Here is a 23,712-nt window from a genome sequence, read left to right as displayed (position 1 = left end):
CCTTCCGGAGGGGTCCAATTCGACTCTTTCCTCTTCGGTTACCGTACTGCAGATCTCTCGGTCTGCTGTTCCGGTTCATTGATAGTCTGCTTGGGTTCGCTGTTGGCCTCTTGGGGTCTGTGGAAGAATTCCCGTAGCTTCATTCGCCTGATGAATTCCCCCGTGTCTGCCGCGAGACTGATGGGGTCCATTTTGGTGGTGGTGCAGAAATTGAGCCCTCTGCTGAGGACTCAATTAAATACAAAGCACAAATATGTGTGTGTGAGTGTGTGGGGGAGGGGAGTAACGTGTGGAAATGTGCTCGATGAATCTCAGCTTCCGAACGAGAAGATAACAATACACCTGTGATTATTTGAACGGCGCCATGTTTCATCTGGGATAACGGAGTGCGCATGTCCGGCATTGGCAGTAACTGCCGACACTGTGAACATTGCCTCCCCGCAAGAATTAGCGGGGCGCGCTCATTGATAGGGGAACGCAACCATTGTCGGAGGTGGAATCTTGCGTTGCTTCTGTTGACGTGTCCGGGCAGGCGTGGGAGCTGTATCTGCTTTGATTGACAGGTGGCGAAGCTATTGTCCTGGTGGAACCTTGTGTTGCTGCGCGGAGCCACGTGCCCGGGCCTGAGGCGTCCCTTTGCAGACAAGTGAGAGAAGCAAACTCCAGCAGAAAGACCAGTGCAGACCAAAGCCTTCCTGGAGGTAGCAAGATGCCGGGGAAAATTGCAACGGAGGAAATGGCCACGCTTTTCTTGGAGGATGGCTCTTCTTTCAAAGGCAGGCATTTCGGCGCGATTGCCAGCGTCTCGGGTGAAGTGGGTAAGTTTTAGTGCGAGTTCGAGCGTTGGCTTCCTCTCCTCCCCCGGCAGATTTGCCGAGGCTCAGGTCGAATGGCGAATTAATCTTTCGTTTCTCGCATCACTAGTCCCAGTTTAGCTTTTTAACGAAGGCCGGAAATGTTTAAATGACGATTTATTTTGTCGGGCAATCGCTTTATTCTGATATTTTGGTCGCAGTGCTTTGGGAGATCGTGTTTGCGTTCTCGTGGCCTGTATAGAAAAACGCCAGGATTTCTTGAGGATCAGCATGTAACACGTGAAATTCAAATCAAGCAGCATCTGTGGAGAGAAAGCTGTCCTGAAAACATTAACGCTTTCTCTGTAGGGATGCTGCCGACCTGCTGAATATTTCCAGCATTTATTTAAAAAAAACTTTTAGTTTGGATTTCCAGCATCCGCAGTCGCTTGGGTGACTTGAAGTTCAAATCCATGTTGTCAGGGCATTGAGGGTCAGTCTTCTCGTTCATCTGTCGGTTTGATTTCCTTGCTGTGAACATTCAGGGAAGACTCGAAAAGCTGCATATACCAAAGCCATTTTTAAACAATCTGTATATTTTTATATTGCATAAATATCAAAAGTTAAGCTAAATCTTGTATTAAGATTTGCAAAACAATGGTCACCATCACTGTATTAAATTTTTTTTTTTAGAATACCCAATGATTTTTTCCAATTAAGGGGACATTTAGTGTGGCCAATCCTTCTAACCTGCAAATCTTTGGCTTGGGGTGAGACCCACGCAGACACTGGGAGAATGTGCAAACTCCACATGGACTGACCCAGGGCCAGGATTGACCATGTTTACCACCATGTAATCTTATCACCTGCTTCATTATTTATGAAGTGAATTTTTAAAATTTGAATATGGAAATATTCTCTTTGGGGATTCTAACGTTGATTGCTGTTTATATATTTAAACAGGCCAAAACAATTTCTTGTGAAAACTGAAATGTTTTGTTTTGGATACAAACCTATTTGTTGAAAGAATAGCTATCTAAAGTTGATCAATTCTTAAAGGACTGCAAAGGTTTAAAGAAAAAAAACCATAATTGATGTTTGTGAGCATGTTGCGTGTGTTGAACTGGCATTTGCATCAAGAAGGTCTCAAGAATATTTTCTGGTCTCTGCTGATTTGGATGATATTCATGATGTGGAGATGCCGGCGTTGGACTGGGGTGAGCACAGTAAGAAGTACTTGGATGATATTGGAATTGGAGTATTATGATTACTGTTATTATGATTTATCTTTTGCTTTCCGCTCCCTGATGTGGGAAACATCATCCTGTTTCTTGTCTGGTCAGGGAAAGTGCCCATATCATCATTGGTGGCAGCTGTCCCTCAATTTGAGGATGGTGTATTTGGGTTTGCGAGTTTCTGACCTGGGTCTTCATCAAGACTTTTAAAAAATAAATTTAGAGTACCCAATTAATTTTTTCCAATTAAGGGGCAATTTAGCGTGGCCAATCCTCCTAGCCTGCACATCTTTGGGTTGTGGGGATGAAACCCACGCAAGCATGGGGAGAATGTGCAAACTCTACACGGACACTGACCCAGAGCTGGGATCGGACCTGGGAACTCGGTGCCGTGAGGCAGCAGTGCTAACCACTGCACCACCGTGCTGCCCTTCATCAAAACTTTGTAACTGAAAGAGTGATGCAGCTTGATGGACAAGTTGTCACCATTTTTAATGATTAGTAGCATCCTACTCCCAGTTATTAATGTCACTGCTGCTGTGCTTTTGAGTAGAGCTTCGGAATGTCTTTGAAGCATTTTGACAATTTGAGTTGAGAAAACAGGACCTGGGAGATAAGATATCCGTTTCTTACGGTGTAGGTTGATATGAGGGTTTTTATGGCCATCGTGTTGGATCTCATTTTGAGAGAGGTGGCTGCCAAGGTATTGGAAGTGCTTAGCATATTCCAGCGTCTCATCTTCCACATATATGGGAGGTAAGATACCTGCTTGTTAAGGTGCAAGTTGATAGGAGTTTTGTTTTGGCAACATTTGAGGACAGGTATAGTTTTTGTATGCAGAATTGAGCTTGAGAGTGGCTTGCAAATCTGAAGGAGATGGGCAGGTACCATGGCTGAGGTTAGGTCTTTTCTATCTAGGCAGTACTATATGTGGCAACACTGTTGCCTCACAGTGCCAGGGACCCAGGTTCGATTCCGACCTTGGGTGACAGTGTGGAGTTTGCATGTTCTCCCTGTGTCTGCGTGGGTTTCCTCTGGTGCTCTGTTTTCCTCTCACAGTCCAAAGATGTGCAGGTTAGGTGGGCTGGCTGTGCTAAATTTTAATTATTTATTTATTTGATTAAAAAAAAAATGAATCTAGAGTACCCAATTCATTTGTTTATTTTATATAAATATTTTTTATTGGATTTTTGAACTGAGTATATTTTGCCGTTATGTACACAGGATATGATATAGCTATACATATGTAAATAGGCATCCGTTTGTGCCGGCGAGGCACTTCCGGAGGGCAATCCTCGAGTGGGTCTGGTGCCGGTGCTGCCCCTCGCTTCTCCCGGTTGGATTTTGCCGCCGTTGTCTTCTCGTGCACACTGACGTCCTCCGCCTGTATTCTCCTTTTTCTCTCTTCCTGTGGATGTCAGATTGGTTAACGTTTCCCTGCTCTATTGTTCCCCGTGCTCCCCCCCCCCCCCCCCCCTGCGGTTCGCCTTTCCTTCCTCTTAGACTGAGTTGTGTCGTCCCCCCCCCCTCCCCCTCCCAGTCTATCTCCCTCTCTCAAGCTTTGGCTGCTTTCCCCTGGTTCCTGGCTATTCTTCTACTTGTTTGTTGGCCACAAACAGGTCCTGGAACAATTGGGTGAAAGTCTCCCACGTTCTGTGGAAGCCGTCGTCTGACCCTCGGATGCCGAATTTAATTTTCTCCATTTGGAGAGATTCCGAGAGGTCGGACAGCCAGTCTGCAGCTTTGGGTGGTGATGCTGACCGCCAGCCGAACAGGATTCTACGGCGGGCGATCAGGGAGGCAAAGGCAAGGGTGTCCGCCCTCCTCCCCAGGAATAGATCTAGCTGGTCTGAAACCCAGAATACCGCCACTTTCGGGCATGGCTCCACACTCACCCCCACCACTTTGGGCATTGCCTCGAAGAAGGCAATCCAGTACCCTGCAAGTCTGAGGCAAGACCATAACATGTGGGCTTGGTTGGCCGGGCCTCCTTGGCACCGTTCACATCTATCCTCCACCTCCGTGAAGAACCTACTCATACGGGTTCTTGTTAAGTGGGCGTTAGTTGCGTCAGGCTGAGCCTTGTGGAGGTGGAGTTGACCATATGCAGTGCTTCGCTCCAGAGTCCCCACCCTATCTCGAACCCCAGGTCCTCCTCCCATTTCATTCTTGTTGCGTCCAGTACGGTGTCGGCCCCTTCTACCAGTCGGGCGTACATGTCACTACAGTTTCTTCTCTCTAATATGCTTGCACCCAGTAACTCTTCCAGTAATGTCTGTCATGGCGGTTGTGGGTAAGTCCTTGTCTCCTTTCGTAGGACGTTTCTGAGCTGCAGGTACCTTAGCTCGTTCCCCCTGGCCAGCTGGAATGTCTCCGTCAGTTCGTCCAGTGTCGCGACCCTGCCGTCCGTGTATAGGTCCCTGACTGTCAGTCACCCCTCGTCCTGTCTCCACCTTTTGAAGGTGGCGTCAGTCAGCGCTGGTGTGAACCTATGGTTGTTACAGATGGGAGCTTTGTCTGACATTTTGGTCAGGCCAAATTGCTGCTGTAGCTGGTTCCAGGACTGGAGGGTGGCTATCACCACCAGGCTGCTGGAGTGTTTTTTGGGTGGCGATGGGAGTGCCGCTCCACCCCACCCCCCATACGGCGCCATGATTAGTTTGTCTAATGCTTTGAAAAAGGCCTTGGGGATGTAGATCGGGATGGCTCTGAATAGGAATAGGTACCTGGGCAGCACGTTCATTTCGATCGTCTGGACTCTCCCCGCGGGGGAGAGTGGGAGTGTGCTCCATCTTTGCAGGTCCTTTATTACTTCCTCCGTCGACTGGTGAGGTTCCATTTGTGGATCCCTTTCCAGTCGTGGGCGATTTGGATCCCCAGGTAGCGGAATTGGAGTTGGGCTTGTTTAAACGGCAGTCCCGTTACTGCTGCCCCACCTACTTGTTGGTGTACCGGGAAGATCTCGCTTTTGCTCATGTTGAGTTTGTAGCCTGAGAAGGCGCCAAACTCTTTCAGGAGCGCGATGATTCCATCCAAGCTGCTTTGTGGGTCCGCGATGTAGAGGAGCAGGTCATCTGCATAGAGTGAGACTCTGTGCTCTCTGCCGCCCCTTCGGATCCCCCTCCAGCTTTTTGCTGCTCTGAGCGCATTTGCTAGTGGGTCGATCGCTAGGGCGAACAGCAGCGGGGACAGTGGGCATCCTTGTCTGGTGCCCCTGTGCAGCTGGAAGTATCGGGAGTTGGTATTGTTGGTCCGTACGCTCGCCATGGGAGCGTTGTATAGGAGCTTTACCCAGGAGGTAAACCCTGTTCCAAGCCCGAACCGCTCCAGTACCTCTGAGGTATTTCCATTCGACTCTGTCGAAGGCCTTTTCTGCGTCTAGGGAGACGATTACCTCTGGTGTTCTCTCCCCGGAGGGGGTCATTATCACGTTCAGCAGGCGCCTGATGTTGGAGGTAAGCTGTCTGCCTTTGACAAAGCCCGTCTGGTCTTCCGTGACCACCTCAGGTACACAGTCTTCTAGCCTTTTGGCTAGAATCTTGACAGTATTTTGGCATCTGAGTTCAGCAGTGAGATGGGTCTATATGACCCACATTCTTTGGGTCTTTATCTTGGGTATCAGCGAGATTGAGGCCTGTGCTAGTGTGGGTGGCAGTGTGCCCCTCGCTAGTGAGTCTCTGCTTGTGCGGGGCCAGTGCTGTCGCAAATATTTTGTAGAAGTCCGCCGGGAATTCGTCCGGTCCCGGTGCCTTCCCTGCCTGCATGGAGCTTATGCTGTCCATGATCTCTCCCAGTGCTAGTGGTGCTTCCAGGCCCTGGTTTCTGCCCTCCCCCACGACTGGCATGTCCAGTCCATCAAGGAACCGTTTCATCTCGGACTCTCCCATTGGGGGCTCTGAGATGTACAGCCCTTGGTAAAAGGCCCTGAAGGCTTTGTTGATCTTTTCTGACTCTGTTTGTAATGCGCCTCTAGTATCCCTGATTTGTGCAATTTCTCTGGTGGCTGCCTGCTTTCTCAGCTGGTGTGCCAGCAGGCGGCTGGCTTTGTCTCCGTGTTCGTATAGGGTCCCACGTGCTTGGCGGAGTTTAGGTTTTCCCCGTCTTGGGGTTCGATCTGTACAGGAATGGTAGGTCTGTCCCACCCAGTTCTTTCTTACGCGCAGTCGGTCCTGCTCTCTCAGGTGCGTCTCTTGAAGGAAGACTATGTCGGCCTTCATGTTTTTTAGGCGGTTGAGGACTCTGGATCTTTTCACTGGGCCGTTGAGTCCCCTTACGTTCCAGGTGACTATCCTGGTGGGGGACTTCTGTCCCCTCGCTTTGTGGGATTAGCCATATTCACCTGGTGGACGCGCCCATGCCCTCCGGGGTTCCCCCTTGTTAGGGGGCCATCCAGAATGGCCGCTGTCACTGCTCTCTCCATGCGGTCGGGCCCCTGCGCTCTGGTGCTTCCCTCTGTCCAGGGGACCCCCGCCACGGTCGCCCGCTGTGCGCCCGCCACGCGGGTAGCCCGCTTCACTCTGGGGATTCCCTTCGCCCAGAGGCCGTACTGGGTGGATGCTTGCAGTGATTCCTTGTTCCGAGCCCTTGTTTGCGGCACTCTAGCCTTATTGCTGTTCCTTTTCTAGTCTTGTTTGTCCCTCCGTCCCTGTGTCCCCCCCCCCCCCCCGGCAGTCTCTCCCTTTCCTTCTCCTTTCTCCCCCTCTCCCGTATATCCCTCCTTTGTCCCTCTTTCCCCTGCTCCTGTCCCCGTTTGCTCTCCCGCCTTTGTTGAGTGGTCCTACCCACCCTCTGCCTGGCGCCGTCCCCTCAGTTGGGGGCGCGCTGCGGCCCTGCTTTTTTGCATGTCCCTGGTGCTAGCTTTCTTGCTAGTGCGGCGACCCCCCTCTGGGGAGTTACTGTCTCGCTTCTCCCCTGCCCAGCCTCTGCGTTTTTTTTTGCCCACTCTTCCCCCGCCCTACCCTGTTTGCTCCCCCTTCTCCGCTACTCTCGTACCCTTGTGCTGGGGCCTGGTTGCCCACCTATGTCGGTTCGTTGGGTAGCGGTTTGCTTTGTGTTCAGGGTGCGCTTGCCTTGTTGCGGGCGGGGGTCCTGGCATTGCTTCCCCCCCCCCCCCCCGTCCCGTCAGTGTGTTGTGTGTTGTTGCCCCTTACCAGGGGCCCCGTGTTTCTACCCTCGCTGTTGGTTTTCCAGCCCGTGTTCTTCGATAAATTTGTTTGCATCGGTGGGGGCTGTAAAGAAATACTCACTTTCTTGGTATGTGACCCAGAGTTTCGCTGGGTACAGCATACCAAACCGCACATTATTCCTGTGAAGGGCTGCTTTTGCTCTGTTGAATTCGGCCCGTCTCCTGGCGAGGTCTGCCCCAATGTCCTCGTACACTCTAATGAGGTTCCTTCCCATTTGCAGGTTCTGTTTTGCCTGGCCCAGCACAGGATTGTTCCCTGTCTTTGTACCGGTGCAGTTTGGCTATAACTGCCCTCGGGTGTTCCCCCGCCCTGGGTTTCGGGCGCAGGGACCGGTCCATTTCTGGTAGGTTGGGGAAAGTTACCCTCCCCACTAAGTTGCCCAGCATCTCGGCCACGTAGGCCGTGGGGTTTCTACCCTCGATCCTATCTGGTAGGCTCACTATCCTGACATTTTGTCGTCTTGAACGGTTTTCCTGGTTGTCCACCCTGCCCTTCAGGCTCTCCTGCGTTGTGCCCAGTCTCGCCACCTCTTTCTCCAGGGCCGTGATCCGGTCGCTCATGTCCGTCGCAGCCCTCTCCAGCTCCTTAACGGTCGCCTTTTGGGTTTCCAGTTTCTCCTCCTGGACTTCCAGTTTCTTCTCTGCTCTGCCCAGGACGAGCAGCACCTCCGCCAGGACCTTGGCCATTGCTGCCTGTACTGCGGCCTCTATGTCTGCTTTGGTCCCTGTCTTGCTTTCTTGCTGGTGTTCCCTCAGCGCCTCGGCAAAGGCTGCCTTCCAGTTCCCCTCTGGCCCAGGGGGAAAATGTTCTTGTCTGCCCAGTTCTTTTTGTTACAGCGAGGCTTCCGTTCCGCCACTTTGTGTGCTGATTAGTGGGCTTGTGTATTGCCCCGTTTGCTTTTGGTTCCTGTTCTCCCTCTGCTTTGGCTCCCTTCTGGCATATTTTCTCCCCCCCCCCCCTTTTCCCCCCCCTTTCTTTTCCCCCCACTTCCCCTCTTTCTCCCCCCCCCCCTCTGAAGAGACTCTTTTCAGGTAAATTTGGTTTTCTTTTTTGAGAAGCGTGGAAGAAGAGAGGGAGTGTTCTGTCCCTTTAACAGTAAGTCTTTCTTTTCTTTTGTTTTTATTCTTTTTCCCCCCCTCCCCCCAAAGAGCGTGTTCTCGTTTTCTTTTTTCCTCCTCACTCACCCTGGAACCAGAGAGAGAAAGAAAGGCTTCTCGGGCCGGGAGTCCCCCTTTATTCCGCCGCCTGCCTCGTGGTGGTTGCCGCCGGGGGGGGGGGGGCACGTTGCTGGCTCGGACCTCGCTTTGGCTCAGGCCGCCTTTTCGCTGCCCCGCATTGTTGTGCCGCGCAGCGGCCCACGTTCTGTTGGGCGGGGGTGCTCGGTCGGTCGGGTAGGCTCGCATTCCAGCACTGCGATGTGCTGGTCTCCGTTTGGGAGGGGAGGGATGCGCGCGACTCTCTCCAGTCGCTTCCTGGTCTCCGACTCCTCCCGCGCACCTTTCCTCCCCCCGGGCCTCAGCTTACAGCCCCGGTTCCTTGCGGCCTCCTCGCCTTCTCCTCAGATTGGTAAGCTCGAGGAAATACTTGTTAGGAAGGAAGATGTGTTGGGCATTTTGAAAAACTTGAGGATAGACAAGTCCCCTGGGCCTGACGGGATATATCCAAGGATTCTATGGGAAGCAAGAGATGAAATTGCAGAGCCGTTGGCAATGATCTTTTCGTCCTCACTGTCAACAGGGGTGGTACCAGGGGATTGGAGAGTGGCGAATGTCGTGCCCCTGTTCAAAAAAGGAACTAGGGATAACCCTGGGAATTACAGGCCAGTTAGTCTTACTTCGGTGGTAGGCAAAGTAATGGAAAGGGTACTGAAGGATAGGATTTCTGAGCATCTGGAAAGACACTGCTTGATTAGGGATAGTCAGCACGGATTTGTGAGGGGTAGGTCTTGCCTTACAAATCTTATTGAATTCTTTGAGGAGGTGACCAAGCATGTGGATGAAGGTAAAGCAGTGGATGTAGTGTACATGGATTTTAGTAAGGCATTTGATAAAGTTCCCCATGGTAGGCTTCTGCACAAAGTAAGGAGGCATGGGATAGTGGGAAATTTGGCCAGTTGGATAACGAACTGGCTAACCGATAGAAGTCAGAGAGTGGTGGTGGATGGCAAATATTCAGCCTGGATCCCAGTTACCAGTGGTGTACCGCAGGGATCAGTTCTGGGTCCTCTGCTGTTTGTGATTTTCATTAATGACTTGGATGAGGGAGTTGAAGGGTGGGTCAGTAAATTTGCAGACGATACGAAGATTGGTGGAGTTGTGGATAGTAAGGAGGGCTGTTGTCGGCTGCAAAGAGACATAGATAGGATGCAGAGCTGGGCTGAGAAGTGGCAGATGGAGTTTAACCCTGAAAAGTGTGAGGTTGTCCATTTTGGAAGGACAAATATGAATGCGGAATACAGGGTTAACGGTAGAGTTCTTGGCATTGTGGAGGAGCAGAGAGACCTTGGGGTCTATGTTCATACATCTTTGAAAGTTGCCACTCAAGTGGATAGAGCTGTGAAGAAGGCCTATGGTGTGCTCGCGTTCATTAACAGAGGGATTGAATTTAAGAGCCGTGAGGTGATGATGCAGCTGTACAAAACTTTGGTAAGGCCACATTTGGAGTACTGTGTACAGTTCTGGTCGCCTCATTTTAGGAAGGATGTGGAAGCTCTGGAAAAGGTGCAAAGAAGATTTACCAGGATGTTGCCTGGAATGGAGAGTAGGTCTTACGAGGAAAGGTTGAGGGTGCTAGGCCTTTTCTCATTAGAGCGGAGAAGGATGAGGGGTGACTTGATAGAGGTTTATAAGATGATCAGGGGAATAGATAGAGTAGACAGTCAGAGACTTTTTCCCCAGGTGGAACACACCATTACAAGGGGACATAAATTTAAGGTGAAAGGTGGAAGATATAGGAGGGATATCAGAGGTAGGTTCTTTACCCAGAGAGTAGTGGGGGCATGGAATGCACTGCCTGTGGAAGTAGTTGAGTCGGAAACATTAGTGACCTTCAAGCAGCTGTTGGATAGGTACATGGATTACGGGAAAATGATATAGTGTAGATTTATTTGTTCTTAAGGGCAGCACGGTAGCATTGTGGATAGCACAATTGCTTCACAGATCCATGGTCCCAGGTTCGATTCCGGCTTGGGTCATTGTCTGTGCGGAGTCTGCACGTCCTCCCCGTGTCTGCGTGGGTTTCCTCCGGGTGCTCCGGTTTCCTCCCACAGTCCAAAGATGTGCGGGTTAGGTGAATTGGCCAATGATAAATTGCCCTTAATGTCCAAATTGCCCTTGGTGTTGGGTGGAGGTGTTGAGTTTGGGTAGGGTGCTCTTTCCAAGAGCTGGTGCAGACTCAGGGGGCCGAATGGCCTCCTTCTGCACTGTAGATTCAATGATAATCTATGATTAATCTAGGACAAAGGTTCGGCACAACATCGTGGGCCGAAGGGCCTGTTCTGTGCTGTATTTTCTATGTTCTATGTTCTCCCCGGGGGGGGGGCTCTCCCCTCGTGCTTCTGCTGCCGCTCCCGAGCGACCGGGTCTCCGGCCCCACTCCGCCTATGGGTTGCTCCTCTTCGTTCTGTCTCGCTGTGCGGGGGCCCAGTCAGCCAAGCTCGCGCACCCGGGCGCACGTTCTTCGTGGGCGGAACGGGATGCAACTATGTTGCCCCCCCCTCCCCCCCTCCTGAGCACCTCTACACGCGACCGCTCCCCTCCGTCGCCAGAAGTCAAATCCCCCAATTCATTTTTACCAATTAAGAGGCAATTTAGAGTGGCCAATCCACCTACCCTGCACATCTTTGGGTTGGGGGGGTTGTTGCTAACTTTTGGTTCACTCGGCTCTGTTTTATTACCTTTGCTCTCGAGTCGCCAGGTATCTTTATGATACCGCCACGAGATTCAAGTCCGAGTAATGATCAATGACCCAATACACCGATTAGTAAGATTCAAATCAAAGCACATTTATTATACACAGTAATCTCTACTCATGCATAAACTCTACTTTCTAAGCTATTTCTATCACTAACAGGCCAATACCTAGCTTCGGACTGGCCCACCAGGTCAGGGGAACAAATGGCCTTTCGTTCGGGTTCTGAGTCTGCGGGATTCGAAGTTGGTATGGATTGGTAGCTAGGAGCGCCTATCTCGTAGCGAGCGTTGAATTAAGACTTACTTCGTTCGGCGGTCACTGCACCGGTCACGGTCAATGTTGGTTCATGTTGCTGGGTGACCCGGGCAGGACGAAGAGGTGAAGAGAGTGATTTGAACTTGGGGCTTAACTCTTTTATAGTCCCCAGGGGCTTCCCGCCTTTCGGGGCGGACCCTGTACCTGGTTCCAAGTGATTGGACTTTGTCCCAATCGCTTGGTTCGATTTCTCCAGTACTGGAGCGGTTCCCTGATCGATGGGCGGTGTTCAGGTGCTCGTTCACCTCCTTTGTGTTGGCTCCTGCTGGCGCCGAGGAGTCTGGCTTTGCTTTGTGTGTCCAAAATGTTACTTATTGTTCCCGGGGATTGCTCATCAGTATGCAGATGGCTGCTATATTGTTATGGTGATGGTCGCTGGTATCGATGTTGTCTGGCCTTTTGCAGAGTTTTAATACACAGCAAACCTGCACCTGCCGGTTTCTGTCTTGTTAGCTGACTTTCCCATCAGCCTTTGTCATTCGCCATTTTAAATCGGGAGTTGGCCAATTTAGGTGGCTACAGGGTGAAACCCATGCAAACACTGGGAGAATGTGCAAACTCCACACGGACACTGACCCAGGGCCGGAATCGAACCTGGGACCACGGCGCCATGAGGCAGAAATGCTAACTGCTGCGCCACCGTGCTGCCTTTGGCTGTGCTAAATTGCCCCTTGTTGTCCAACTGTGAGGTGGGTTATGGGGATAGGATGACGGACTGGACCTAGATTGGGATGCTTTTTCGGAGGGTCGGTGCAGTCACAATAGGCCGAATGGCCTCCTCCACTGTAGGGGTCCTCTGAATTCTGATGCCAGAGGCCAGTTGACGTTGAAGTGAATAGGCACTCTCAGGTAGATTGTTAAATAGTATGAGGGCTGAAACATGGCTTCATTATTGCCTAGGATTATGGCAATCCACAGAGGCTCGCGATTTACTGAGTCAAGGTTAATGAATACAATGAAGTGTTTCTGGGTTGATCTTGACACTTTTCTGGCATATGTCTGGCAATAAATACCATGTCAAAGGTTCCTCTGGAAAGTCAAAACCACACTGTGTCTCTGAGTTTTAATGAGTATCAAAATTTACTCTGCTTTGGACAAGAGTGAAATACTTGATAGTTCCAAAACATGATGTATCTCTTCTTGAAAATATGTACAATTGCCACATTCCTGAAGTTCAGAGTTCCTTTTCCTCCCAAATCAGAGAATCCCTACAGTGCAGAAGGAGGCCAATCAGCCCATCAAGTCTGCACCAACCCTCTGAAAGCACCCTTCTTAGGCCCTATCCCCCGTAACCCCATCTACACATCCGTGGACACTTGAGGAGCAATTGATCATGGCCAATGCAGGCAGCATGGTAGCACAAGTGGCTAGCACTGTGGCTTCACAGCGCCAGGGTCCCAGGTTCGATTCTCCACTGGGTCACTGTGTGTGGAGTCTGCACGTTCTCCCTGTGTCTGCGTGGGTTTCCTCCGGGTGTTCTGGTTTCCTCTCAGTCCAAAGACGTGCAGGTTTAGGTGGATTGGCCATGATAAATTGCCCCTAGTGACCAAAAAAGGTTAGAACAGGTTATTGGGTTACGGGCATAGGGTGGAAGTGGGGGCTTAAGTGGATTGGTGCAGACTAGATGGGCCGAATGGCCTCCTTCTACACTGTGATAGACATATGGACAATAAGGGAATAGTGTAGATGGGCTTTAGAGTGGTTTCACAGGTCGGCGCAACATCGAGGGCTGAGGGGCCTGTACTGGGTGCGCTGTGATGTTCTATGTTCCAATCCATCTGACCACACCTTTGGGACTGTGGAAGGAAGCTGGAGCACTCGGAGGAAATCCACGCAGACGCAAGGAGAAAGTGCAAACTCCACACAGTCCCCCAAGGTTGGAATCAAGCCGATCATTGTGAGGCAGCAGTGCTAACCACTGTGCCACTCAAATCTGAAATATAAATCCATGGAATCTCGTGGGCAAATATCCACCAGCTTTGAAGACCTCTCTGTCCTGGAATGTCATTGGAATGCAGGTTTTGTTGTTTTTCATCCATTTGATTGCTTGTTGCAGTTCTCTCATCGATGGAGATTCCCCCAAGGATTCTACCAGAGAGTACTGGGGGTGGGGGGGGGGGGGGCTCTGGAGGGTATCAGCTATGACTGGAGTAGTTGCAAATGTTCTTTCCAGCTTTAGTGGTTGGCATTGTCACCCTTAAGAAGACAAACACCATCATGTGAGCATGGGATATTTTGTCCTTTTGACTTTGGCCCTGGTGGCTTCAAAAAAGTTTTGCATATCATGTTCACCAGCATATTATTGGATTTTTTGGGCTTTCTCATCCCACCATATGTCTTTTTTCCACCTTGATTTGTCTTTTGGTGTCAGCCATGACTTGTTGGAATGCTGCATCCTTGGGCTGTTCTGCCAGGCAATCAAGGTTGCTCATTCGTGTTCAAGGAGGTCACGTATTTCAGCACTTTTAATTGAACCAATGCTGGTGACAACAATGGTCTGGGCACAGAAGTTGAGTCCAGGTGACTGTTTGATCCCAAAATTCTGAGATTGAGTTAAATGTGTGGATTATTCCATTGGTCGTGAGCTACACTTGAAATTCCTCTCTTCAGTTGAGCTGCTTCACGACTCAGACTTTGACATCTTCCTCTTGGGCCTTTTGGTGTCTTGGTGCTAATTGGATGTTCATCACTGACTGAACAAGTCTATGATCTGTCCGGCAGACATCAGTCACCTGCGTGGATCGAGTGATGCAGACATTGCCTACATCTTTGGCATGGAATAATACTGGGATGCCTCCATGTGGTTTTTATAGTTGTTTTTCTGGCAGAAGGGGTGTTTGTTACAGTGGGGCCTTGCTGAGCTTTTGTCAGTGTGAGGACACTCTTTACATTGGCTTTACTCCTCCCAACTGGAGTCACGGCCAACCCAGGCATTGAAGTTGCTCAAACGGATGATCTATTCTCTTGGGGAGGCAGTAGAGCACCTTCAAGATGAGAATGGAACATTTCCTCAGCATTATCTGAGCCCGTGATTGTGGCACAAGCATCGGTGATGGTGACAAATTGATTAAGTGTCATAAATCTTTCGTTTGGGCAGTTCTGGCAGTGTATCTGGATGGCAAAACAAACCAAGTGGACACCAGCGACACTCTGGGCCTTTCCTTTCCATTCCAGCTGTGAAATTCCTCAGCTGTCTCTCTCCAGGAAGATGGGTCTTAATAAGGGTGGCGCGGGGGTACAGTGGATAGCACTGTTGCCTCACAGCACCAGGTTCGATTCCCGGCTTGGGTCACTGTCTGTGTGGAGTCTGCACCTTCTCCCCATCTCTGCATGGGTTTCCTCAGGGTGCTCCGGTTTCCTCCCACAATTCCCGAAAGACATGCCTGTTGGGTGAATTGGGCATTCTGAATTCTCCCTCATAGTGTTCCCTAACACTGCCCCTGTGGAGTGTGGCGACTAGGGGATTTTCGCAGTAACTTCATTGCAGTGTTAATGCAAGCCTACTTATGACACCAGTAAAGATTATTATTGTTATTAAATAAAGGTCAATTTGGAGTCTTTATAACTGCTGTGATAAGATTGCAGTTCATCTCTCCAGTAGTCATTTTTGAGATTGTCCATAAGTATAACATTTAAACGACAGACTTTTGGCTGCAAATGCAGGACGAAAACTATAATACATGCTGGCTTCTACAGTCTTTTATACCTATTCATTGGTTTGAAAATAACTTCTTGTTACAAATTTTGTCTCCACTTGCATTGTTACAATAGTTAGAAGTTTTGATTTGGGTCATGCCATCAAGTAACATTGGAGTGCCATTTTCAGCTGCAGTACTGTTAAAATGTTGCCATCATTTATATATTCTATCATCAATGTTGCCCAGCAATTCTTTATTTACCACATTGCTAGATGATATTGTTATTTCAGTAATTCGTGTTTTATTTGGAGCTTATGGGCAAAATATAGTTGACCAAGTTAACTAAAATCAAATGATTTGAATCAGAGTTTCTATAAATTTCCAGTTAAGCTGAAATGTTACAAAGTTGTGTAATTAATTTGAGTTAGCAAAGATATTCTCTGGACTCTGACATTGGATGACAGACTGCAGTGTTGGCTAATGTAACTGTTTAATAATTTAAGAGCTCTGTTGAGATGAGTAATTCTCATAATATTGATTGTAAAAATAGAGCAGAGGTGTGCAGTGAATGCTCCACAAGTGCACTGCAAAATAAGGGCAGCAAAGTGGCTAGCAAAGTTGCTTCACAACTCCAGGGTCCGAGGTTCGATTCCCGGATTGGGTGACTGTCTGTGTGGAGTTTGCACTTTGCCTGCAGAATTAACAGAATTGCACATTCAGATGTGCCAATTCTCAAAACTGCCCAAATCAGAACTATGAGCCAGCTGCAGCTTACAGCCCCTGCGCTTCCTAAAGCTGCATTATGATATAATAGAAAGGCCAAGTACGTGATTAAATATTAGGAATTTCACCCCCTGAAATGCACTGGGTGCATACATTTCAGATATTTTTACAAAGCTAATCAATTGTAGCAGGAACAGAACCGATGGACACAAAGATGCACCAACACAATACCAAATGATAATTAATTCAATACAGGCTATTTATCTTAGAGGAAGGTTCCTCCATAATTGGAAAAAATGAATTGGGTACTCTAAATTTAAAAAAAAAAAGTTTCCTTGGACAAGCACTGCGCGGTTTTCTTGACTGGCTCAGCACGCTTGAGTTGCTGTTTGTAAGCCGTAAGTAGGAGTACCGACTTGTGGTCGCATTTGCCAAGGTGTGGCCAGGGAATGGAGCGGTCGGCACCTTTGATGCTCGTGTAGCAGTGGTCCAGGGTGTTTGCACCTCTGGTGGGGCATGTGATATGTTGATGGATGTTACCAAGCACACGGGTAATGGATGAATGGGACGTGGTGAGTTAGAACAGGACAAGTAAGAGTTTTGGATGGTTTTAAATTAATGTGAGAGGACGTCCAGAAGTGGAATGAGACCGGTCTAGCGGTTATAAAGGCATGGGTCTGGATTTCAGCAGTAGATGAGCTGTGGCAGGGATGGGGTTAGGTGAAGTTGCAATTGTCGCTCATTGTGATGGTACAGATGGGTAGATATGCAGTTATAACAATCTGGTTTCGCCTCGGACAGTTGCCAGGTAGGCGGATGAAATCAGTGATTAGAGAATAGAGTTTATGGTGGGGACCGAAAATCGAGGCTTTGGTTTTTGCCAATATTTAATTGAAGGAAGTCTCTGCTTATCCAACAATACAAGATATTGGGTAAACAGTCTTAACAATTCAGAGATTATGATGGGGCTGAGAGAATGTTCTATAATGTCTGGAGTAGAACTAATGAAGTACATTGAGATCTAGTATAAGGAGAGTACGTTCCAGTTTGCCTACTCTATTGGTGTATGTCGATCTTGTGCTTCATAGGAAAATAACAATGTTGTCAATTATTAATACCCATTTATTTCAAACTCACTCGATTATATTTGTATTTCTGAAATTCTGTTCTTCAATTGCAAAGGGTTTAATTTATTACAACTTGATTTATTGGAATTCCTGCTTGGACCAGTTAAAAAGGCTGATTGCAATTTGCATTGGCATTTCAAGAATGGGGGCAGAGAAAGAGGAGGAACATGCTGTGCTGAGTGCAAGATCACACAAAGCAGGTTGAGATGTCCTGAAAAGGAAATAGCAGTGGGTGTAAATTATTTCCCACCAAAAATTGTTCGAATTGGAGCAAAGCCTGGAAACAATACTTTGTTAAAAGGCTAACAGTTATTTTTATTTAATTATGTCTAAAGACAAGCAAGTGTATTTATATGCTTATTGATATGTAGTTATCAATGTAAATAGCTTCAGTAACATATTTTCCTTTCAGTTTTCCAGACTGGAATGGTCGGTTATCCGGAGGCTTTGACTGACCCATCATATTATTGTCAGATCCTTGTCCTTACCTATCCATTAATCGGGAACTATGGCGTACCAAAGGATGAAGAGGATGAACATGGACTCAGCAAGGTGCATGTTATCCATTGAACTAGTCTATAACCAGTATAATATAAAGTTAACCGTTCTCCATGAGTAGAGGTAATTTGCTTTGTTCTGGGTCAAATTTTAACAAATCATTCAGTTATGAATGGTGTTGACCTGGCTTTAAGTTCCCTGCTTTTTTTTGAGTGCAGCAAATCGTGTCTAAAAAGAAAAAAATACTATTGTATTGTCATGGGAATGTCACTTTAAGAAATATTTGTCTTCTCAAGTGGTTGCAGTGATGTCATTGTGTGGGTGGAGCTGGGCTGTGCTCTGCTTTTTACTTTTGCTTTGAGCTGGAAGCTGTTTTTGGCTCTTGAATTTTAGTTTCGCTTTCAGTTGGGGAGCTGCATTCAAACCAAGAAGGGATTCTCTCTCTCTCTGCCCACTAAAGAATGTCTCCAGATCACTTGATGATTTCAAAGTAATACCTGTTTCTGTAAGGAATGCAAAACTGCTGTCTTGGTTAAAAATGTTTTTTGATTTATGGATGTTGGTCGGAAAGTGTTTTTAAAAATATGTTTTTATTAAGAATTTTTCAACAATATTTTCCATCTTACAAACAACCCCCCCCCCCCCCCCCCCCGTAACAAAGAAAAGAAAGAGAACTCGCGTGGCAAGACATGAACATGGCAAGTCAATAAGATACAGAACTTTGCACATTGGATTCATCCCGTACATGTCAGTTTCCGGATCATTCATGTGTTCTCTTGCTCAAATGCCCCCCAAAGGACCCCCCCCCCCCCCCCCCCAAACGAACTATGTCCCCCCCTGGGTTGCTGTTGCTGCTGTCCGACTTTCATCTAACGCTCCTCGAGATGGTCTAGGAATGGTTGCCATGTAGAACCCCTGCGCAGACCCTCTCAAGGCAAACTTTATCCTTTCCAACTTGATAAACCCAGCCACATCATTTATCCAGTCCTCCACGCTGGGGGGCTTCGCCTCCTTCCACATTAGCAAGATCCTTCGCCGGGCTACTAGGGACGCAAAGGCCAGAATGCCGGCCTCTTTCGCCTCCTGCACTCCCGGTTCGTCCACTACTCCAAATAGTGCTAGCCCCCAGCTTGGCTTGACCTGGACTTTCACCACCTTAGATACTGTTCCCGCAACTCCCCTCCAGAACCCCTCCAGTGCCGGGCATGACCAAAACATATGGACATGGTTCGCTGGACTTCCTGAGCACCTCCCACATCTGTCCTCCACCCCAAAGAACCTACTCAGCGTCGCCCCCGTCATATGCGCTCTATGAACTACCTTAAACTGTATCAGGCTAAGCCTGGCACACGAGGAAGAGGAATTAACCCTACTTAGGGCATCAGCCCACAGCCCCTCCTCAATCTCCTCCCCCAACTCCTCCTCCAATTTACCCTTCAGCTCCTCGACCAAAACCACCTCCCCCTCTTCTTTCATCTCCTGATATATCGCCGACACCTTGCCCTCTCCGACCCATACGCCCAAAATCACCCTATCTTGAATCCCCTGTGCCGGGAGTAGCGGAAATTCCCTCACCTGCCGCCTCACAAACGCCCTCACTTGCATGTACCTGAAAGCGTTTCCCGGGGGTAGCCCAAACTTCTCCTCCAGCGCCCCTAGGCTCGCAAACGTCCCGTCAATGAACAGGTCCCCCATTCTTCTAATCCCTGCCCGATGCCAGCTCTGAAACCCCCCGTCCATCCTTCCTGGGACAAACCGATGGTTGTCTCTGATCGGGGACCAAACCGGGGCTCCCATCTCGCCCCATGCCGTCTCCACTGCCCCCAGATCTTCAACGTTGCCGCCACCACCGGACTCGTGGTGTACCTTGTTGGCGAGATCGACAGCGGTGCTGTCACCAGCACCCCCAGGCTCGTTCCTTTGCAGGACGCCATCTCCAACCTCTTCCACGCAGCCCCCTCTCCCTCCATCACCCACTTACGGATCATTGCCACGTTGGCTGTCCAATAGTAACCACCCAAATTCGGCAGCGCCAACCCTCCTCTATCTCTGCTACGCTCCAGGAACCCCCTCCTTACCCGCGGGGTCTTGCTCGCCCACACAAATCCCATAATGCTCCTGCTTACCCTCTTAAAGAAGGCCTTAGTAATCACAATTGGGAGGCATTGGAATACAAAAAGAAACCTCGGGAGGACCACCATTTTAACCGACTGTACCCTACCCGCCAGCGAGAGTGGCAACATGTCCCACCTTTTAAAATCCTCCTCCATCTGTTCCATCAACCGCGTCAAATTAAGTTTGTGCAGTGTCCCCCAGCTACCTGAATCCCCAAGTATCGAAAGCTCCTTTCCGCCCTCCTCAACGGTAGGTCGTCTATCCCTCTTCCCTGGTCCCCTGGATGGATCACAAAGAACTCACTCTTTCCCACATTGAGCTTATAGCCCGAAAAGTCTCCAAACTCCCGTAGGATCTGCATTACCTCAACCATCCCCTCCACTGGATCCGTCACATACAGCAACAGGTCATCTGCGTACAGTGACACTCGATGTTCCTCTCCCCCTCGAACCACCCCCTTCCATTTCCCCGACTCCCTTAACGCCATGGCCAAAGGTTCAATTGCTAATGCAAACAGCAAAGGGGACAGGGGGCACCCCTGCCTCGTCCCTCGATACAGCCGGAAATACTCCGACCTCCGCCGGTTTGTGACCACACTCGCCACCGGGGCTTTATACAGGAGCTTAACCCAACTAATGAACCCTCCCCCGAACCCAAACCTCCTTAACACTTCCCAGAGAGACTTCCACTCTACCCGATCAAAGGCCTTCTCCGCGTCCATGGCTGTCACTATCTCCGCTTCTCCCTCCACCGATGGCATCATTATCACATTTAGGAGCCTTCGCACATTAGTGTTTAACTGCCTACCCTTTACGAATCCCGTCTGGTCCTCGTGAATCACCCCCGGGACACAGTCCTCAATCCTCATATCCAACATTTTTGCCAGCAACTTAGCATCTACGTTAAGGAGCGAGATCGGTCTATACGAACCACATTGCAGTGGGTCCTTATCCCGCTTCAAGATCAAAGAGATCGTCGCCTCCGACATTGTCGGGGGCAGGGCCCCATCTCCCTTGCTTCATTGAAGGTCCTTACCTACCACTCACCATCACGTATCGGCTTCCCTTGTCCGCTACTATGTTCTTGGCCTCAAACGACACCCGCTTTCCCACCAGTATTGCCACCCCTCTATTCTTCGCATCCAGCCCCGAGTGGAACACCTGTCCTACCCATCCCTTCCTTAACCTGACCTGATACCTTCAGATGTGTCTCCTGAAGCATGACCACGTCTGCATTCAGTCCCTTTAGGTGCGCGAACACTCGGGCCCTCTTAACCGGCCCATTTAGGCCTCTCACATTCCACGTGGTCAGCCGGATTGGGAGTGTTCCACCCCCCCCCCCCCCCCCCCCCCCCACCCCCCCCACCCCCACCCCCACCCCACCCCCCCAGCCGATTAGCCATCTCCTATCTTAGGCCAGTCCCGTGCTCGCGCCTCCCGCACCCTCCAGTCCCCCAGGCGGGGAACCCCTGTCCCGACCACCTCTTCCATTTTCAGTTCCCCCTCGGACAGTGCAGCAGCGACCCTACCCCCCCCGCTAGATCTATGTCTAGCTCTTTTGCTCCCCCCATATTACTTCCGTGAGTCAGCTGACTTCTGCTGACCCCGGCTTCCCCCGCCTACCCGTTGATCTCCCCCGTGTGGGAGTCTCTCCTCCTTACCTTCCTCCATCCCCCCCCCCCCTTTTGGCGCGGGAAAAAGTCCGCGCTTTCCTGAACCAGCCCCGCCCCCTGTGGCGCAGCTCCTGTTGCGGCCCTTATCCCAGTTCCCTCATCCCCGAGTCTCACCTCCCTCCAGCACCGACGCCCACATTCCCCATCATCATCATCTTGTCTACAGAAAAGAAAAAAGAAATTTTAGGAATTTTAACCAGAACTCTACCCACATCCCCATCCATCATCCCACCCATGAAGTATTCTTTACCCATATTTACAACCCCATATACAACCGACATCTCCCCCCGCAACCACATCCCCTCAGTTCGAGTCCAGCTTTTCCGTCTGAATAAAGATCCAAGCCTCTTCTGGTGTCTCAAAATAGTGGTATCGGTCCTGATAAGTGACCCACAGTTGCGCAGGCTGCAGCATGTCGAACCTGACACTTTTTTTATGCAGCACCGCCTTGAAGCACCGGTTGAAACCAGCTCTCCCCCTTGCCACCTCCGTGCTCCAATCCTGGTATACTCGGATCACCACGTTCTCCCATCTACTGCTCCGCACCTTCTTGGCCCATCTCAGCACACTTTCTTTGTCCGCGAAGCGATGGAACCTTGCCACTATCGCCCTTGGCGGCTCATCGGCCTTGGGTCTCCTCGCCAGGACCCGGTGGGCCCCTTCCAGCTCCAGGGGGCTCGGAGAGGCCTCCGCACCCATCAGCGAATGGAGCATTGTACTCACGTACACCACGGCATCAGCTCCCTCCGCTCCTTCGGGAAGACCCAGAATCCGGAGGTTCTTCCTCCTCGAACTTCCCAGAACTTCCTCCATTCTCTCGGCCCACCTCCTGTGCACCGCCTCGTGCGCCTCCATTTTTATCTCGTCCTCGTTGGTATTCACTTTATCATTCACCTCACGAAGCTCCACCGCCTGGGTCTTCTGGGTCTCATTCAGTCTCTCGATCGCCAACAGCATTGGTGCCAGCACCTCCTTTTTCAGCTCCTGAGGAACTCCTGCTGGTCTGGCCCCCACGCTGCTCGCTCTCCGCCCTCCGCCATCTTGCTTTTTTCCCCTCGTTTTGGTCTCTGCTCCAGGGCCTCTTTCCTCGTCGTTCCACCGCTAATTTCTGCCATATATTGTAAGGGGGGACCTTACTGCACCTTCCCACACGGGATTGATTTTTTAAAAAAAAAGCTCCGTTGGGGCTCCTGGAGAGCCCGAAAGTCCGTTGTCGCGGGAGCTGCCGAAACGCACGGCTTAGCTTCGCTTCGCCGCAACCGGAAGTCCTCGGTCGGAAAGTTATTAAGGGTTACCTAAAGAGTATTGTATCTGTGTTGGTAGTTGATAAGATGTTTACTGTGTGTTTATAAAATGGTAACTGGATTCATAGAATAACAATTGTTTTAGTTTAAACATACTTTAGATCTCTGTTGCATCACACCTGTAAAGTGGGCCCTTGTGCTCCCCATAACCAAAATCTATTAAAAGTTGTGGGTCAGGTTAACGCCATGATACACTTTGCTGTTCTCTAAACCCTGGCCCATAATAGTACATGCTCTTTCTGACACCGGTTGTCTCAATGCAGGAAATGAAGTAATTTTTGAAGTATGATCATCATTATAATGTAGGAATTGGTACACATATAATAATACCATACCTAATTAATTCAGTGATAGCATAAGAATATGAACCCAGAAATTGAAGCAGAAGTATGTCACTTTGGTCCTTTTGAACCTGTTTCATCAAACGGTAAGATTATGCCAGATTCTACATTCCCACCCCATCCCATCCCCATATCCTTTGGTTTCTTTCGTATCCAAAAGTTCTCTCTCAAATTTAATATACTCAAGCGCAGAGCATCCTTCCCTCTCTGATATTTCTAAAGATTTGCATCTTTGAATGAAGAAAGTTCTCTCCATCTGGATGGTGAACGGCTGTCCTCTTATTCTGAGATCTCCCGCTCCATTCTCCCAGAATCTACCTGGTTAAGCTGCTTCAAAGTTATATATGTTTCAATGAGAGCACCTCATTATTCTATAGTCTTAGGACAGGAATTTCAAACTCTGGCATGTGGACCTCTGAGGTGTGGGTGACCCCTCTAGGGGCTACAGAGGCAAAATTGTCTGATGGTAAATTTCAGGTTCAATGTAGTATTTCCCCCACACATCTTGCATCCAATTATCATAATTGTGATGATTGGAAGATTTTGGGAAAATTGGATTATAAATATAAGAACTAGGAGCAGGAGTAGGACATCTGGCCCCTCGAGCCTGCTCCACCATTCAATGAGATCATGGCTGATCTTTTGTGGACTCAGCTCCACTTTCTGGCCTGAAACACCATAACCCTTAATCCCTTTATTCTTCAAAAAACTATCTATCTTTATCTTAAAAACATTTAATGACGGAGCCTCTACTGATTCACTGGGCAAGGAATTCCATAGATTCACAACCCTTTGGGTGAAGAAGTTCCTCCTAAACTCAGTCCTAAATCTACTTCCCCTTATTTTGAGGTT

The 23,712-nt window shown here is 49.4% G+C and overlaps 1 protein-coding gene across 2 annotated transcripts in view; it reads left to right on the top strand.

Moving 5' to 3' along the window:
* The first annotated feature begins 407 nt into the window (after positions 1–407).
* cad (carbamoyl-phosphate synthetase 2, aspartate transcarbamylase, and dihydroorotase) overlaps positions 408–23,712 on the top strand; it is a 135,839-nt gene continuing 112,534 nt past the window's right edge. For both annotated transcript variants that reach the window (XM_072499023.1, XM_072499022.1), the window contains exons 1-2: positions 408–818; positions 17,343–17,482. In XM_072499023.1, coding sequence (XP_072355124.1) covers positions 710–818; positions 17,343–17,482 — 249 coding nt within the window. In that variant the 5' untranslated portion in view covers positions 408–709. The remainder of the gene's footprint in view (positions 819–17,342; positions 17,483–23,712) is intronic.

The sequence above is a fragment of the Scyliorhinus torazame genome, chromosome 4 (genome assembly GCF_047496885.1).
Source record: "Scyliorhinus torazame isolate Kashiwa2021f chromosome 4, sScyTor2.1, whole genome shotgun sequence".
NCBI classification, from domain to species: domain Eukaryota; kingdom Metazoa; phylum Chordata; class Chondrichthyes; order Carcharhiniformes; family Scyliorhinidae; genus Scyliorhinus; species Scyliorhinus torazame.
This window is presented reverse-complemented; position numbering and strand designations above follow the sequence as displayed.